Source organism: Glycine max, chromosome 10, assembly GCF_000004515.6.
Source record: "Glycine max cultivar Williams 82 chromosome 10, Glycine_max_v4.0, whole genome shotgun sequence".
In the NCBI taxonomy this organism is placed as follows: domain Eukaryota; kingdom Viridiplantae; phylum Streptophyta; class Magnoliopsida; order Fabales; family Fabaceae; genus Glycine; species Glycine max.
This window is the reverse complement of record NC_038246.2, coordinates 2,486,795-2,504,189: the sequence shown is the minus strand read 5'-3', so window position 1 is coordinate 2,504,189 and position 17,395 is coordinate 2,486,795. Positions and strand designations below refer to the sequence as shown.

General features: G+C 32.4%; 1 protein-coding gene across 2 annotated transcripts; it reads right to left on the bottom strand.

Moving 5' to 3' along the window:
- Positions 1 to 377: 377 nt before the first annotated feature.
- On the bottom strand, positions 378 to 9,365 carry LOC100806987 (protein NETWORKED 1D). 2 transcript variants are annotated; one of them, XM_006588578.4, is made up of 5 exons: positions 9,071 to 9,365; positions 8,561 to 8,644; positions 8,223 to 8,437; positions 2,212 to 7,556; positions 378 to 1,685 (listed from the first exon to the last, which is right to left on the bottom strand). In XM_006588578.4, the coding sequence occupies exons 3-5, from the start codon at positions 8,323 to 8,325 to the stop codon at positions 588 to 590; spliced, it is 6,546 nt and encodes a 2,181-aa protein (XP_006588641.1). In that variant the 5' UTR covers positions 8,326 to 8,437; positions 8,561 to 8,644; positions 9,071 to 9,365; the 3' UTR covers positions 378 to 587. The 2 variants fall into 2 exon arrangements, with proteins under 2 accessions (XP_006588641.1, XP_006588642.1); XM_006588579.4 differs by having other exon boundaries at positions 378 to 1,676; positions 9,071 to 9,364.
- Positions 9,366 to 17,395: the final 8,030 nt, after the last annotated feature.

Sequence of the window (17,395 nt, the reverse complement as noted above, 5' to 3'; positions counted from 1 at the left end):
AGGTTTTAAATTAAAATAGAAAATAAAAGAGTGGGGCTCACATAATTTTGCGGTTCATTTAACTCCTTTTTCACCCTCTTTTACCTCTACCAAATGGAGTGTAAGAGATTGAAATTGGTGACTTATGCGCATTCCCCCACACATATAATCTCTAAAAGTACTACCAAATTATCACAACTAAACTAACGAAATTAGTCCACAGCAAGAGCCTTTAGTTTCTATACGGGCTTAGTCCATAGCCCAAAAATGGAGATGGAAGAAATCAATGAAAGCAAACTGGTGAGCCTGCTTCTGTTAAGGAATAGTCTCTTGCACCACAATGTTAAACAAGGTAATAGCCAAAACACTAAGCACTCATTACTCATCTAAACCAGATAGAAAAAAAAAGGAGGTGATTATTCAGAACTAAATATTACAGAAAAAAATGGCAAAAATTCCATCCTAGCCTTGGCCTCTTCTTACGAGTAAATGAGGCACAACATGTACAGCATGATCAAAACATGTAGGGTCTTGAAGCATCTTTAAAAACAAAAATTTACAAACAAGAAGGCTAAACGTCTCACTTACTTCAAACTATATGGTAACAATCAATCTCCCTTGGTGGGAGGTCGCACACATGAACAAAACGGTAGCTTTTTCTTCTTCTTTTGGTTGTTGGTTCTCGTCCCGCCATAGAGATAATCTCGCAAAAGGACTCGTGGACTTCGATCAGCCGTTTTTGTTTTCTCTTTGTTTTCTTTTCCTTCACCTAGTTTCAGCAGTAAAAACTGCAGTCTTTGCACCTCCAAATGCAATTGTCCTATTTTTTCTGATTCTCTCCGTGCCTGTTCTGAAACTCTCCTTCTGCTGACACTTCCAATTTCACCTAACTCTGCTGCATCCTTCCCAACAGAAGACACGGTACCTTCTTCCACATTCTTCATCAACTTGCGGTTGGCGTCAAACAACTTTGTGATGTTCTCCTGAGCTGCTTCAAGCTGCCCTTTCACCTCACCAAACTCAACACTTTTTCCTTTTGTGCTCTTCTCATTTATCTCTACTTTCTTCATCAAATCTTGTATGGTGATTTGGAGGTTTGTCAACTTCTGTGCATCAGAATCAAGTCTTTCTAAAATCTTGCTTTGGTTCCCTTCTTCGCGTGGTAGTGTCAATCTTCTTGAGACCTCTAACTTGTCCACACTCAACTCTTTTTCCACCAAGGAATCTGTTGAAGGATACCTATTTTTGGGTTCCTTGGTTGTTCCTCTTTGATGATTGCCAGCAGCCATCTTCTGTGTCTTTTCAGCTTGCTTGCCAATCGTGGCATCCTTATCTGCTGTTTCCCACAACTCAAGCATCTGATCATCAGCCTCAAGAATTTCTCTCCTCCTACTTATCCCGTACGACGAACATTCGGATATTTGGTCAAGCATGATGTCTTTCGGCAGAACTTCAATCTCGGTAACTGGGATAGATGGCCTTGCTTGATCTGCTTGAGTAACATGCTTGCTTGCTTGAATGTTCTCTTCATTCTTCGGTTTAAGACTTTCATTTAACTGCTTAACTGTCCTTGCAATTGCATTGATCCTTCTCTGCATGTCTTGGAAATAAGAGAGTGCATCTGGTGCCATAACAGTCTGATCTTCATCTGTTTGTCGACCATTTTCAGTGCATTCATTATTCACCAAACTTTTAACCTGAAAATGCTGATTATGATCAAATTATTACTAAAAAGCAGATTATTGACAAACTAATTTATGGAGAAAAAAAAAGTAGTTTATTTAATTAGATAGATTTGGAAATTGATCTATTCCATATAAATCATAGCCAATGAAATAATGAACTATATGTTACAAACCTACATGCTTCACATGTTGATATAATCAACAAAACAAAATCATTTTATCCTAACCACGCAAACTATTATTGGTTGAAAATACAAAGCATTGACAAACAAACTAATTGCAAAACCAGACGCCATTACATCCCATATTTCATGGGACAAAGGTTTTTATGAAGTCATATTATGCATCTGAAGTAAAGAAAGACACTTCATAATATGGTTGAAGATTGGAATTTAGCTCAACAGTCAAATACAGTGCCTCAAAACACAGAGGAGTGCAATAAGAATGAGGATCTAACCCCATAATTGTAAAATTATAGCCCAAAGGAATAACATAGACAAAAGCTATAATAATGTTACAACCAAATACTAAAACGATATGTTAATACCTTTGATTCTTCATAGTCGTGAGGCTTTTCATGTGCAAGACTCTGCATCTCCAGAGATGTTATACAATCATTCAAAGCACTGGCAGCAGGAACATAAGCAGCTAATTGTTCGCACAGTCTTCCATTTTCAACTTCCAGCTTGCTAACTCTTTCTTTTAGATGTTCAGTTTCCATGTCTTTGGAGTAGTTTCTGTGTTCAAGATTATCACATGCATCGGCAAGCTCACAGACCTTTCCTTCAAATAATGTTTCATTGACAGCAAAAATCTGAAGTTCAGCAAAGAGTGTTGAAGCCTGAGTTTCCCATTGTTCAATCTCATTTGTTCTCTTAAGTACTTCATCACCTAGCTTCTTTTCCCTCAGTTTAGTATCTCCAAGCTCTTGACGTAGGTACCCCATTTCAGACTCCAACTTCTGATTCACTTCACACAGGCATATGAGCTCTTCATTTTGATGATCCTTGTCTGAGGACAATTTCAAAATTTGATTAGCCTGTTCTTCAAGCATCGCCCTGGCTTCATCATATTTAATCTTCAGATCTTCCACCATTCTTTGCAGTTCTGTTTTCTCAGTATGTAAAGCACGAAACATCTCAGCTAGTTCACAGACATTTCCCTCTAATAATGTTTCATTGACAGCAGAAATCTGAAGTTCAGCAAAGAGTATTGAAGCCTGAGTTTCCCATTGTTCAATCTCATTTGTTCCCTTAAGTACTTCATCACCTAGCTTCCTTTCCCTCAGTTTAGTTTCTCCGAGCTCTTGACGTAGGTACCCCATTTCAGACTCCAACTTCTGATTCACTTCACACAGGCATATGAGCTCTTCATTTTGATGATCCTTGTCTGTGGACAATTTCAAAATTTGATTAGCCTGTTCTTCAAGCATCACTTCGGCTTCATCATATTTAATCTTCAGATTTTCCACCATTCTTTGCAATTCTGTTTTCTCAGTATGTAAAACACGAAACATCTCAGCTAGCTCACAGACATTTCCCTCTAATAATGTTTCATTGACAGAAGAAATCTGAAGTTCAGCAAAGAGTGTTGAAGCCTGAGTTTCCCATTGTTCAATCTCATTTGTTCCCTTAAGTACTTCGTCGCCTAGCTTCCTTTCCCTCAGTTTAGTTTCTCCGAGCTCTTGACGTAGGTACCCCATTTCAGACTCCAACTTCTGATTCACTTCACACAGGCATATGAGCTCTTCATTTTGATGATCCTTGTCTGAGGACAATTTCAAAATTTGATTAGCCTGTTCTTCAAGCATCACCCAGGCTTCATCGTATTTAATCTTCAGATTTTCCATCATTCTTTGCAATTCTGTTTTCTCAGTATGTAAAACACGAAACATCTCAGCTAGCTCAGAGACCTTTCCCACTAATAATGTTTCATTGACAGCGGAAATCTGAAGTTCAGCAAAGAGTGTTGAAGCCTGAGTTTCCCATTGTTCAATCTCATTTGTTCCCTTAAGTACTGTATCACCTAGCTTCTTTTCCCTCAGTTTAGTTTCTCCAAGCTCTTGACGTAGGTACCCCATTTCAGACTCCAACTTCTGGTTCACTTCACACAGGCATGTGAGCTCTTCATTTTGATGATCCTTGTCTGTGGACAATTTCAAAATTTGATTAGCCTGTTCTTCAAGCATCGCCCTGGCTTCATCATATTTAATCTTGACATCTTCCACCATTCTTTGCAATTCTGTTTTCTCAGTATGTAAAACACGAAACATCTCAGCTGCTTCCAACAGCTCATTTTCCTTTTGATGCAACATCTCCCTCTCATCACTAATCTGACAGCTCAATTGATCATTGATAGATTCAACTAAATGTAGTTCAACATTTGACTTTATGAATGACTCTTTAAGATGTGAATTTTCCATTTCTGCATTTTCTAATTTGCACACCATTACTTTTAATCTCTCATCAAGGTCATTATTTGCTGAACAATGTTTATCAAGATCTTCACCTAGCTCTTTAAGTTCCAGGAGCTTTTCAAAGATAACATTCTCGTAAATCAGGGAAATATTAGATTGAGCTATTGTCTCATGGATCATGACACATATTTCTTCTTCCAAGTTACTTTTCTCTTCACCCAGATATAGAAAACTTCTCGTCAAGGACTTCTTCTCTTCCAATATCTTGCAACTATCCTCCTGTAAATTGTTGTGACTCTTTTCCAAGTCTGACAGCTGCTTCCGTAGATTGTCTATCTCAGTTGTCATTACTTCCATTCTCTCCGCTCCTTTGCTTATTGTCAACTTCAACTCCTGATTATTTTCCAACACCTTTTGGACCTCTATTTGCAATGCCAAGAACTGCTTAGACTGGATACTGAAATCCTCATCAAGGGAATCTCTTTGTGTCACAAGATTTTCTACCTTTAGTTTCAACTGCTCTAGGAATGTAATCAGAATTGAATTCTCAATGGCCATTTGTTGGCTTTCATTGAAAACTGTGTCAAAAGATTTCTGCCTCTCCTGAAGTTTTCCATATATGTGGTTCAGGAGCATTTGGTCTTCTTCAAACATATCTTCACTGAAATGCCCACCGTTATTGTCAAGAGTCTTCAACACTTGAATCAACCCAATCCTTAGTATTTTAATTTTCTCAGACAGAGAATTCACATGAACCTGCTTTTGAACATTTTCAGTCTCCAATTTAGATATCATTTTGTAAGACATTCTGGAAGCCTCCAAAAGTCTCTGACACTCAACTAGAAGGGAGAAGTTCTTTTTCTCCAAATCATCAACACATTTCTGCAAGATGAAAATTTCAAGATGAGCATGTATAGCTCTGTCCAGTTCCTCCTCATATTCCTTTTTCTTACAATTTGCATCTTCTTGTAGAATATGAATTTGTAATTCCTTCTCAGCCAATTCATCTTCATTCAATTTCAAAACTCTGGAATTCTCTTCCCTCTCAGAATATAAGGAAACTAGTAGCTCTTCTACCTTTTGAAGTGCAGACTCCCTTTCTCCTTTTAGTTCCAAATGCTTCAATTCCAATAAACTGTGCAGTTCCTCAAGATCTTTCAGTGTTTGATGAGTTATGTTCAACTGTGAAACTAAAGTTTCTTTCTCTTGAAAGATACTGGACTTCTCATGGTCAAGTGATTGGCATGTGTCTTCTAATACCTTGGACTTCACCCTTAATCCTTCAAGTTCAGCATTCACATCAAACAGTGAATTTTCCAATAGGTTGCTCTTTTCTGATAGCTTCTCCAGCTTTTCAGTTGTGGACTGTAACTGAGAAAACAAGGTGGCCTTCTCAGCAGCAAGATTTGATTTCTCCTCTAGAAGAGATTGGCATGTTTCTTCCAACACATTTACTTTTCCTCTCACACTATCCAGCTCGGCATTCAAGTCTGAAAGGGAATTCTCTAAAACAGTATTTTTCTCCAGAAGTTTCTCCATGTTTTCCAATTTTACCAAAAGAGCTTCTTTCTCTCCTTTGTCAGCCGCACAAGTTTCCTTCAACCTTAAATTCTCATCTTGCAATTTTTTCACAGATGATCCAAAGCACTGTGGGTCTATGTCAGTTGACCTGACCTCCTCTATCATGGCTTCATGTTTTTTATTCACATCATTAAGCTCCTCTTTAAGACAGTAAATTTCTTGCTGAAGAGCATTTCTTTCATCAATTCGAAGCTCCACCTCCTGTTCAACTTTCTCTATTGTTTCCCTCAAATTCAAAATCTCATCCTGCAAATTTTGTATGGACAAAGATGAAGAAATTTTGACCTCATTTAGAATTTTTTTTTCCTCGCTAACCCTGAGTACTTCATCCTCTAAAGCCTGCTTACGTGATTCCACATTCCCCAGTATTTCCACTTTACTGGTAAGTTCAGAAGCAAGAGATCTAAGCTCTTCCTGACTCTGAGAATGCAACTGCTGAAGAGTTTGGAAAGCAGTTTCAGCCTCCATGAATCGCAGTCTCTCGTCTTGTATGCAACCCCAAAGTCTACCCAATTCCTGCTGCTTCTCGTTAAGTTCTTCACTTTGAGACCCCATTTTTTGTGCCAAAGATTGTAATTCAGACTGCAGCATGTGATTTGATGTCTCCAAGAGAAGACACTTCTGCTCAGAACTCTGTAACTTTTCAACCCCATCAACTATCTTGGAATTTAGACTACGCACCTCCTCTTCAGCACAAGAGAGCTTATACTCCAAACTGGAAATTATCTCCAAGCATTGCTGATAACGGAGAGTGGCATCTTCCTTTTCTTCATTAAGTTTAGTGACTTCTAATTTCAAAGCCTTGATTTCTTTTTCTGCTATATCTGCATGCTCCTTAATCCTTCTTGCATTCTCCTCAGCTTCTTTTATTCTCTCCTCCAGTTTAGATGTTGTCTCTAAGCACTGGTTATATTGAACAAGGGTAGCTTCCTTTTCAGCTTCTACTCTAGCAAGGTCCTGCTTTAGGGACTCAGTTTCAGTTTCAGCTCTAGTAGCTCGTTCATTAAGTTCTCCTGATTGCTTTTTTGCAAAAGAAATATTTTTCTCCAGATTAGATATTTTCTCCAAGCATTCGTGGTACTGAAGAAGACTAGCTTCACTTTCAGCCTGTAATTTGATTTGGGCTTCCTTCAAGGCTTGAACTTCAGCTTCAGCTTTACTTGCTCGCTCATCAAGTCTTTGAGAATTCTCTTGTGCAGTAGACACTTCTAACTCGAGATTAGACAATTTCTCCAAACTCTGCTGATACTGAAGCAAGCCAGCTTCCTTTTCATCTTCTAATTTGGCAATGGCTTTCTTCAAGGCCAAAATTTCTGTCTCAGCTTTCATCACACGTTCAGACTGGGACAAATTGTTGTTGTTTCCACTGTTTTTCTCATTACTCTCCTCCTGCGTCTCGAAAAAATTGAGCCCCCTTCTAGCAAACTTTGGAAGATTTTCATGTTCTCCAGGGATGTATAGATTATTGAGCTGCTTCAAACCGGTTTTGTTCAAAGGAGAATAGGGTTCACCAGCATAACCACCATTTCTTTTGATAGCATGGAAAGGAGCAGAAGCATCCTTTTGAGGTTCATCTGGATCAAGAAAGGCACTTTCAGGGTGGCGCATTTCTGGAGTATGTGGCTCGGTCTCCATAGGAGAAACTGCAGGTAAATCATCTGTCAGCATCATGGGAACTTGATTAGGAAATGCCTCGGACATGGTCCTATGGGCATGGCGGATCACTCCAGTTGCATGATCATATCTCTCGGCCAATGCCCGATATGCCCGGTAAAACTCTTCAACCATTTTCATAAGCTCTGGGCGTTTTTTATAATACATTTCTGCTCTCCTGGCAAAGGAATCTGCATCTTCTTCAATAAGCTTAATCATTTGCTTCACCTTGGCATCCATATCTGTGCAAGAGGAAATATCCTTGTGATAAGTTCAAACGTGCTTAAAACACAAACGGCACCAAATGGATGATAACAGAAAAATTAAATATTGTCACATCTCTCTGAGTGATTAAGCAAATAAACAATGCAATTGAGAATATAGGAAAAAGACTTTGGCTCAACAGACTAGCACATACAGAGCATGTAACCTGTCCCTAGAGGAAAGAACTGATATTTTGTGAAACAAAATAAATCACATCTATCCATGATTCAACACCTAAAGCTATTAAAAAAAAATATTTTGGAGAAGATATTAAAACAACAAAGATGATTTGAAAATATACATGTAGACACACACTTGCAGTTTCAGAAAAATGCTTCCATAAAAATCCATATATGCCCTTTATAAAGTTTCAACTTGAGGACATCATATAAGTCCCAGTAAATTTTGAAGTAACAGATTAAACCGCATTATATTATTATGGCAGACATTACTGAAGATGAAATATACTTTCAAATGCCAGTCCAATATTATAAAGCTTTTAGCAGGAAAAGAAAACATTTATAGACTATAATTTTGAATGCCTTATAGTCATAGCAATCTCAACAAATATATAAGACATCAAAGAAATAAAAGAGAAAACAGATTTCCTTTCAATTTGATGTGAGAAACATAGAAGGCATTACCTGTGAGATTTTCCTGGAGCCATTTTGAATTTTTGGGGCTAATGTGGCTGTCCCACCACCATGAATACATTCTCCTGGAGTTTGCTTGAGACTTAGTGGCCATGGCTCCAGCAAAAAGACAACACCACTTTCTCTTCCGATGCTATGGGAACATAACCCTTGAAAGATTCGAAGAAGCTAGCTATTACGAAGTCAAACCAAAGTCTACGCCGTTTCTGCTTGTGTTGTATTCATTGGAATAGACAAAACCAAAAGAAAACAAGCGTTCAGTTTCAGATAAATCAAAGCCACGTCTTTTTTCTTTTCTCAAAAAATGATATGAAACAGCGCAAAAATACCTTATCAGTTGGGTCTCAGTGAATCAACCTCCAAAAAATGAATGAACAAATACCTCCTGACATACCGGAGTAAGTACAAATTACCTGATCAGACAAGAAAAAAAATCCAATTAAAACAACAGAAAATACAAAACTAAAGTAAAAATATATCAGAATTTGGCAAATAAAAAAAACGTGAAATTTTTCTAAGGCACCAGAAGATGACAAATCATCAATCCGTTATCAAATTTTAACAAGAATTATGATGATCATACGTGAGATGGCCACCATATGATCAAAACTACCTGATCAATCAAATCCAGATTTTAAACTTGAAATTAAAACATAAAAAAACGGAAGATCAGTACAAAAGGAGAATTGAATTAACTTGACTTGAATTGAATTGAGAAGAGGCAGTGAGGATGAGGAGGAGGAGGAGGTTACAGTTGAGAGTCATAGGAAAGAGATCAATCCTTGAAAGAGTGGAAAGGCCAAAAACAAAAAGTGTAATTGAGATATGAAGTAACTCACCAAAAATGACAGTAACAGATTGAAAGTTTGAAACTTTGAGGTATTGGGTTCTGATTTCCACTGGCGGCGATGAACAAGTTCAGGTGTTTTTATTATTATTATGTGCATAAAGTTTTGTGTGTCACCCCATGTTGATGTTGGTTGGATCTCTGTGTTTTGCTCTAGAAAAAAACACAATACACAATGTTGTCTGTGTTTGTGTTTGTTTCTCTCTCTTGCCGGTGCTGTTAAGCAGTGTTACCTTTCTTTCAGTTTAGCTTTGTGGGTTGGTGGCATACTCTGTCCTGTCCTGACCGTTCCAAGGATGAGAGAAATGCCAAATTGTAAAAAAAATAAAAATAATATATGAATTATTGAAATATTAATTTAGTTTTAACCGAAAAAGTATTAATTAATTACAAAGATATTTTAAATATATATTTTGTAAATAATTACTATAATTTTTCAAAAAAAATAATAATTTGATTTACATAGCAATCTATAAGAATATAATAAGATGATAAGATAAGAAAGTTACTATATTTTTAATGTATTCTAATTAAATATTATTTTTTGACACATCAAATTAAATCTTTTAAATATTCATTTTCAGAAATTTTTAAAATTATACTGTTAAATTTAATTTTAATATACTGCTAATATAAAATATTATACCATTAATTAACTAAAAATTATTTTAAATATGATTTTTTTACAGTAATTATTGTTCAGATGATAATATAAAAAAACTATATTTTAATTAAGATCTAAATTTTATATAGTAAATTATATAACATTTCACATTTCATATATGAAATATTTTATATTTTTAGATAGTATTATTTAAATTAGGTTGACTTAAATTTTAAAATTTAATACACCATATCAAATTAATAAATATAGAAATATATATCTTAATTTAAATAATTTATTTTTTATTTACTAAAATATAATTCTTATTATCTTGGTAAAAAAAATATTATTATTAACAATAAATATATTACCTTATACTTTACATTATTCTTTCTTAGAATACATAATTTTATCACTATCCTTAAGTAATGACAATATTTGTCATGTTTTAAAATACTTTTATTTTTATATTTTACTGAAATTTAAAAATATTAGAGTAATACATGAATATTTTTATAGTTATATTAATTGTTAAAAGTTAAAGGTTTAATGAAAATTAAATGCATATTTTAATTTGAATTTTCAAATCGATGAAAGAATTGAGTGAGTGGTTATTATTTAAATTAATGTTCTCAACGTATTAGGTAAGTTTTTATTTTGTCTTCATTGGGCTACTTTTATGAGGTATTGTTTCCATACAACTGTTTTTTTAGATTATGCCTACTAATTATTTCCTTTAATGGTTGTCTTCTTCAGATTTGAGCTTTTATCCTTAAAATTGTTTAGAGAAAAAACTTAATTTCAGGCTATATCATAAAAATATCCTTATAACTTATAAGAACATTTTTCTATTGAGTTATAGTACATGATTTTGAATACGATAGTTAGATTTTTGTATATTAATTATTTTATAATAATACATGATTTTAGGATTAGATGTTAATGTGTGTAATATCAAGTGCATGTATGAATTAACTGGTGTGAGATTGTTTTAGTTTAATCAGAAGTCTTTAATTCAAATTTTAAGAATATAAATGTGTTATATACTTTGAAAAGAAGTTTTCTAGCCTAGAATATGATTGTTTTCACTATTGCAGAAATTGTTTTTTATCCATGACATTCCAGTGGAGTCTTCTATGCCTAATGTGAGATGGAAAATTCCTTTCTTACTCTTTACCAAAATTAGCTCTTTTCTCTTCTGATTTCCTAAAGCCAAACATAATAAAATTAATGTGAAACTAAGTATAAACAAGGGAACACATTCCTAAATCCTAATCCTAATTATCCATGAATAATTGCTAAATGGTGAGATGAAAATGTAAGTGGAATTGGTAATTATCATGGGTCAACTGAAAGCTATAAAAGGAAATTCATCAAAGGTATTTGGAGAATTGCTAAAACCATAAGAAAGAAGGAATGAGAATCCTTGAGACTTTTCACAAGACAATATATTTTATCTCAATAAAGATAAGTTTTTCTTCTTTATTGAATTATGGGAGTAGAATGAGTTCTACTTGATCGGTAGTCAAATATAAAAATTTGTCGAATTAAAATAATACAAATATGATTAAAGTGAACTCTTAACCAAATTACTACTATGAAATTAGATACATATTAAACAAAAGGACTTAAATATGTTTTGTATATGTACTTTAATTTCAATCAAATTTAATTTTAATTCTTGCAATGTTAAATCAGTGATTTTGATTGTTATATTTTTAAAAACAAATGAATGTAATCTCTGTTTAATCCCTGAACTGTGAATACATAAGGATTAAATTCACATATCTGGATTAGTATAAAGATTGGATTGATGAATTTGAGATTACGAGGGGAAAAAACCAAGTTTGAGAAATAGAGAGAAAAAATCCATTTTAGCCTAAAAAAAAGTATCCATGTAATTCCAGTTAGCATGTGATGCGATATATAATGTGAAGTACAATAAAATATACATTAGTGTATAAAATACTAATAGGGTATATAGAGTATACTAATTAAAAATCAGATGTGAAGAAAAACAGTGACAGTTGTTCATGGCCTGGAATTGAATACGGTAGTGGTAGAGGATTGGACAAAAGTGATGTGGGGATGATGTGACACGGTGTCGTAGTGACTTGGTGCAATGTAATGACTAATCTATCTTGGTGCGTCATTCAACAAACCCTCGTCACCGCCCAAACAAAATTCCGTTTAAGATTGAAGTACGTCCCGTTGTTTTCGTGGCCAAATTAGTGAAGACACACAGACACCAGACACTTCACATCTTTTTACATATTAATAGTAATTCCAGAAATTAACGGTGATGCACGATATAAAATCCTTATTTAATTATAATTTATTGTTAATATGATTTTTAAAATAATTATTATAAAAATTTATTATATATAATAAATTATAATTATATGATCGTATAAAATCTTTTAGACCTTCTACCTTTAATTTTTTTTTTTCTCTAATTCTATTCAGAGCGTGAGCTAAAGAAATATTGTATGACCTTCCTCTACTCTTTTTAATTAGCTTCTATTGTATCACCTGGTGAGGGTAAAAGACAAACCTGTGTTCACTTATTGAGGAGTGGATAGAGATTTTCTATGGTCCTGTTTGTCATGACACTTCCTTTTCATTTTTAAATTATTAATGATAAATAATTTTTATTATATAAATAATTTAAAACATCAATCATTGCAAATATAAAATAGTAAACATTATGTGAATTTTTTAAAATGTCACAATTTTTTAAGTAATAACAAATTGATTAATATTGGTTACTTATCTATGATTGTATGGTTTATGTTTACTTTTCTTGTTCTTATGAAAAAAAAAATATTCATATATGTCCCATATATATGTTTGTGAGTGTGGTAACTTAATAGAGTGAGATAAATTAATAGCATCGATATGAAATTATTTAAATATACTTTCTTCATGTAATTCATTGTGAGATTGGGCTCATAGTTCAAGAGATAAAAAACTTGAAGAGATATAAAACTTAAAAAGCACAGGGACGTCATTGCATATTAATGAATTCAAAGTGTATTATTTTACTCTATTAGTGAAATTGTTAAGATTGTGAATTGTGATGAGATTGGCAATAATGGATCATGCCTTATTATGTATTTATCATTCATTATTTAATTGTAGAATATGGGTATCTATTATTTAGTTCTAATATTGCATATATTTTGAGAAAAATATAAATTATATTAAACCAAAATGATATAACAATAAATGGATATATCCGCAGCTAGAGAAAATCAAAAGTCTCCCTAATATAAAAAGATCTATATCAAGATATTAAAATCGTCAATTTATAAAACTAGAAAAATCAGATGTTACAATTAAAATTAAAATTCAGGAGACCAAAATCATGAATTTTAAAAATTAGGAAACCAAAATTATAATTTAACCTAAATTTTATTATTTATTGATTAATTTGACAATAAATTATATTTTTTAGGATACATTAAATTACAATGTTTATGCACCAATTTATCATTCAATTGTCTATCGAATTAAGCTATTAATACTTAATTGACCTATTTGGTTAAACGATTGACAATTCCTCAAGTGTTAAACCTAATAGGTGTGGTTACAAATTATACTCGATGGGCTCACTTGATCAGCTGGTCCACAACCCATAAGCCTGGACGACGTTATACTTCATTAGCCTACCTGAACGGGCGGTACAATTATTGATTAAAAAACTTATTAAAATTTATAAAATCTATCAAAACGAAACTAAATTTGGCGATGTTGATCAACGTTTAGCGAAATGGATAGTGCTGTTTGATGAATGATGATGTAACATATGTTAAAATATTTGGACTTTGGTTTATCTCTGGGTCCTAGCATAGTGTAGTGCTTATAGTCTTAGGAAGATGATAAACATATAAAATAGGATAGCGAGATTTACTAATTGCTATTATTAGGGATGGAATGGACGGTGCAAGTGGCAAAGTCATGCCAGAGCATTGCACAGTGTGTGTGTCAATATGGGAATGACCCCATCGTCAACATCCAAGGTATATACCAAAGCCGAAAGCTAATCATCAAATCCTGTGATTGTATCATGTCGTTTGGTTAAAGCATGATCATATGCAAAGTGGGTGCCTTCAAAATTCAAATACTCTCTCAGCCTCATCAACATAGTGGTTTCTTCTTCTTCCTGCAGCAGCTCCCGTTTCACATGTTGGATTTTTAGGGAATTTTCTTTCTTTTTTGGTATATACCGTGTATAAAGTAGTCACGGTTTGAGTTATTGACGATTATCCATTGCATTAATTAAATTTTCTTAAGTTGAGATGTTTGCAACAAATAATTAAATAAATGAAGGATAATTCTAAGATATGTTTGGTTAAGAAATAACTTAAAAGGAAAGAAAGAGAGATTAAAAAGTAAATTATATAATAATGTAAAATATTTGATAAGAAAGAAGAATGCATACGAAAGGAAATAGAGTTAAAAATTAATAAATAAAAAAAAGAATAAAATAATATTTTTACTATATAAAACATTTTCCCTTCTTTCCTCTAAAATTGGAAATATATATATAGATATGAGTCCCTTTTAAAATAGAAGGGTTGCTCTTCTTGGTCCCTCACTCCTTCCTCCATCCTTTTATCCTTAAATTAACATGAAGTGATTGCTACTTTTTTATTATTATTATTTGTACCTTATTTGATAAAGAGAGCTAACAAGTTAATTAGAAGAAAGTTGAAAACTAATTTTTAGAATTATTACCCAATTGAATTATAAATATTGAATAAAATAATTGTGAACTCAATTTATAAAATGACATAAGTTTATATGTTGTTGTAGAGGGGAATGCTAATGTCAGTTAGTGTGCATTAGCATTTAATATAACAAAAATTATACAAAAAAATATTGAATCTTTTGTTTTTTAAAATTTAATTTAAGGATATCATTATATTGTAACTTAAAAATAATATATATATAAAAGTGGGAATGGTGAAAGGAATTGAGAGATAAATAAAATCTATTTTTATTTTTTAAAATTAAATGATAATATTCTTGAATTAAATTTTGAAAAACAAAACAATCAATAGTTTTATAGTCCAAATTTTTTTGATGTTGAATGCTAATACATAAGGATGATAAAATGGCTTAGGCCGGCCCATTTTGGCTTAGCCAGCCACTAGCCAGTTCAAACTTGATGGGTTGGACAGGTTGTGGGTAGGCTAGTAACTTAGTCCGTCCTTTAAAAAAAATAAAAACTCTTAAAAAATAATTGACAATGTAAAATATTCAAAATATCAAACTAGTCTTAAAATCTTAAATCACACAAATATTTAAAACACACAAAATACTAATAATCTTCAATAATAACTAATAATGATAAGTTTATGAAGTAGCTAAATCACAACAAAAAGTCATAAACTCTAAAACTAGTCTTCAAATCTTAAATAATATAAAGTAATTAAACATAAACTAACTAAAAGATCTTTCCTACCTTTTTTTTAGTAATCTCATATATCAATATAATTATTATTTATATAAAAACAATTAGTATTATGGGTTGGTGGACTAACCCTCCCCACCTAGCCTTTGGCTCAACAGGTTAGGCGAGGCGAGCCATGACGGTTTGGTGGACCATGATCTCCATCTTGTCCTATTTTGTCATCCTTACTAATGCACTTCAACTAGGGTGGATATTAACATTTCTCTCTTTCGTATAGTTTTCTTTTATTTTGTAGATAAAAATATAATTTAGATTATTATCATTTAGGTTTTTTTACTTCATTTTGAAATTTCATTATTTTATATAAAGATCAAATATTTTGTTGAAAATTAAAAATAAACCATATAAATATTGTAATAATTAAAATAAGTAGTATAATATTAAATAAGTTGAAAAATGAAGAAATTTAGTAAAGTATTGAAAATAAAAGTAAAAAATAAAATTGTCTTGTTTCTCTTGAATTGCACCAATAGGATGGCCACAGAATGAAACCAATGAAGCAATTCAGCCTAATGATTCTTTTTTTATGGATATTATGCTCAATGAAAGAAGATGATTCTAATATCTTTGTAAAATCGGTGTAGAAGAATAAGAATATTGGTCATTTGTTTCAATTTGTGCATTGTTTTAATTATCGGCTTTTACGGAAATAGATCCTCTTCATTTCCTTTTTCCTCTATTTTTTAAATTTTTAGAAGCTTTTGGAAAAATAAGTCAAATGACAATGATGCACACTTTATGGAGAGTAACATTTATTTTCTCAAAAGTTTAATAATAAAATAAATGGAGAGAATCCAAACCTGGCTTTTACGATTCTTAATGAGATGCGTAGTATACGAACTTCTAATCTCTCGTCTTATATATTAAAACCATTGCTTTGGTGAAGCCGTTGGTTTCAGGTGTATGCACAGACATTTACACTTTGGATTTCGTATGATCATGTTTTCTCAAGCCTCTAAAAAATATGGAGGTATATTCACATAATTTGGCTTTTTTATCATTTGAGGGTAAATCTTTCTTTAAATTAACAAATGGGTGTATTTTTGAATTAATTCTTATTTAAGAATAATTTTCATTTAGGGATAAATCATAAAAATAATTGAGAGTAAACAAAAGTCATAAATTTTTATGACTTCTACACAGAAGTCGTAAAAGTAAACCCATTTAATAATTTTGAAAAAAATCTCCATGTGATAAAAAAAAAAAACCCACATAATTCACTTAACTGCATTTAGGTAATCTTATACACATAAACGGGAAGGGATTTACTAGCTAGTAAGCCTTAGTGGGTGTTTGCGCAACCTTTTACATTTGCAAATAGAGGTAGCCCAAAGAATCTCAATCTTTGCTTTTCTGTTGTGTTTGCAGTGGCCACCCAAAAATCATACTCTTAATAAACTTGTTTTTCTTAACCACACTCAGTTATTTCAATATTATTTTATCTAAATATATTTAATATTGTGTAAAAGGAGAATACCCAAAAGGGATGGAGAATATAATTGGAAAATCAGACGCTTGACTTATTAAAATTTAATTATAATCTTAGCCATCAATCGTTTTTAACTTTGTTCTAAGGGCTAAATATAAGATATGTTTTTATTTGAAACGTTCCCTGTATACATATAATTATTTTTGTCTCACTTTATTATTTCTTTTATATACAGAGTCTAAAAAATGTACTCTAATGTTATAGATAGACAACTTCTTGACTTTCACACATCATTTTTCAAGTCAAATGAATCCTGTTGTACCCTTGCAGGAGTTTATCATCGTATAGGTCTCTCTTTTAAAAAAAAAATCATTGCATAGGTCTATAGAGATTGAGTTTTTCCTTAAACAAATACGAATGGTCGTTACTTTTATTTAAAAAATCTTAGTATTTAAACTTATGAAATTATTTGATCAAGCGTATAGTTAAATGTACAAATTAAATATACATTTAAATTTACCATCCAATAGTATTTTTTTTTTCCTGGAAATAAGATATTCTTACAGCCAAAAGTGATTGAGACTAATTCTTGAAATGTAAAAACCATCACTGGATTTTATGTTTTCCAACAAAATCAATAATTTTCAATCAAATATCAAGTGCATGTTCATATGATCAAGAGCAAGGCTTGCCTTACTATAGCCATTTCGAGCGTGACAATAAATAACTCATTTGGGCCATAAGATTATTAACCACGAAAATAAAGCCCAATAGTCTCCTGCTCATATCAAATGGCCCTTAGTAA

Coding starts and splice junctions, on each gene's coding strand:
- LOC100806987 (XM_006588578.4), bottom strand. CDS start 8,325: ATGGCCACTAAGTCTCAAGCAAACTCCAGGAGAATGTATTCATGGTGG. Junction 7,557..8,222: donor GCTCCAGGAAAATCTCACAG/GTAATGCCTTCT, acceptor CCTCTTGCACAG/ATATGGATGCCAAGGTGAAG. Junction 1,686..2,211: donor ACGACTATGAAGAATCAAAG/GTATTAACATAT, acceptor GATCATAATCAG/CATTTTCAGGTTAAAAGTTT.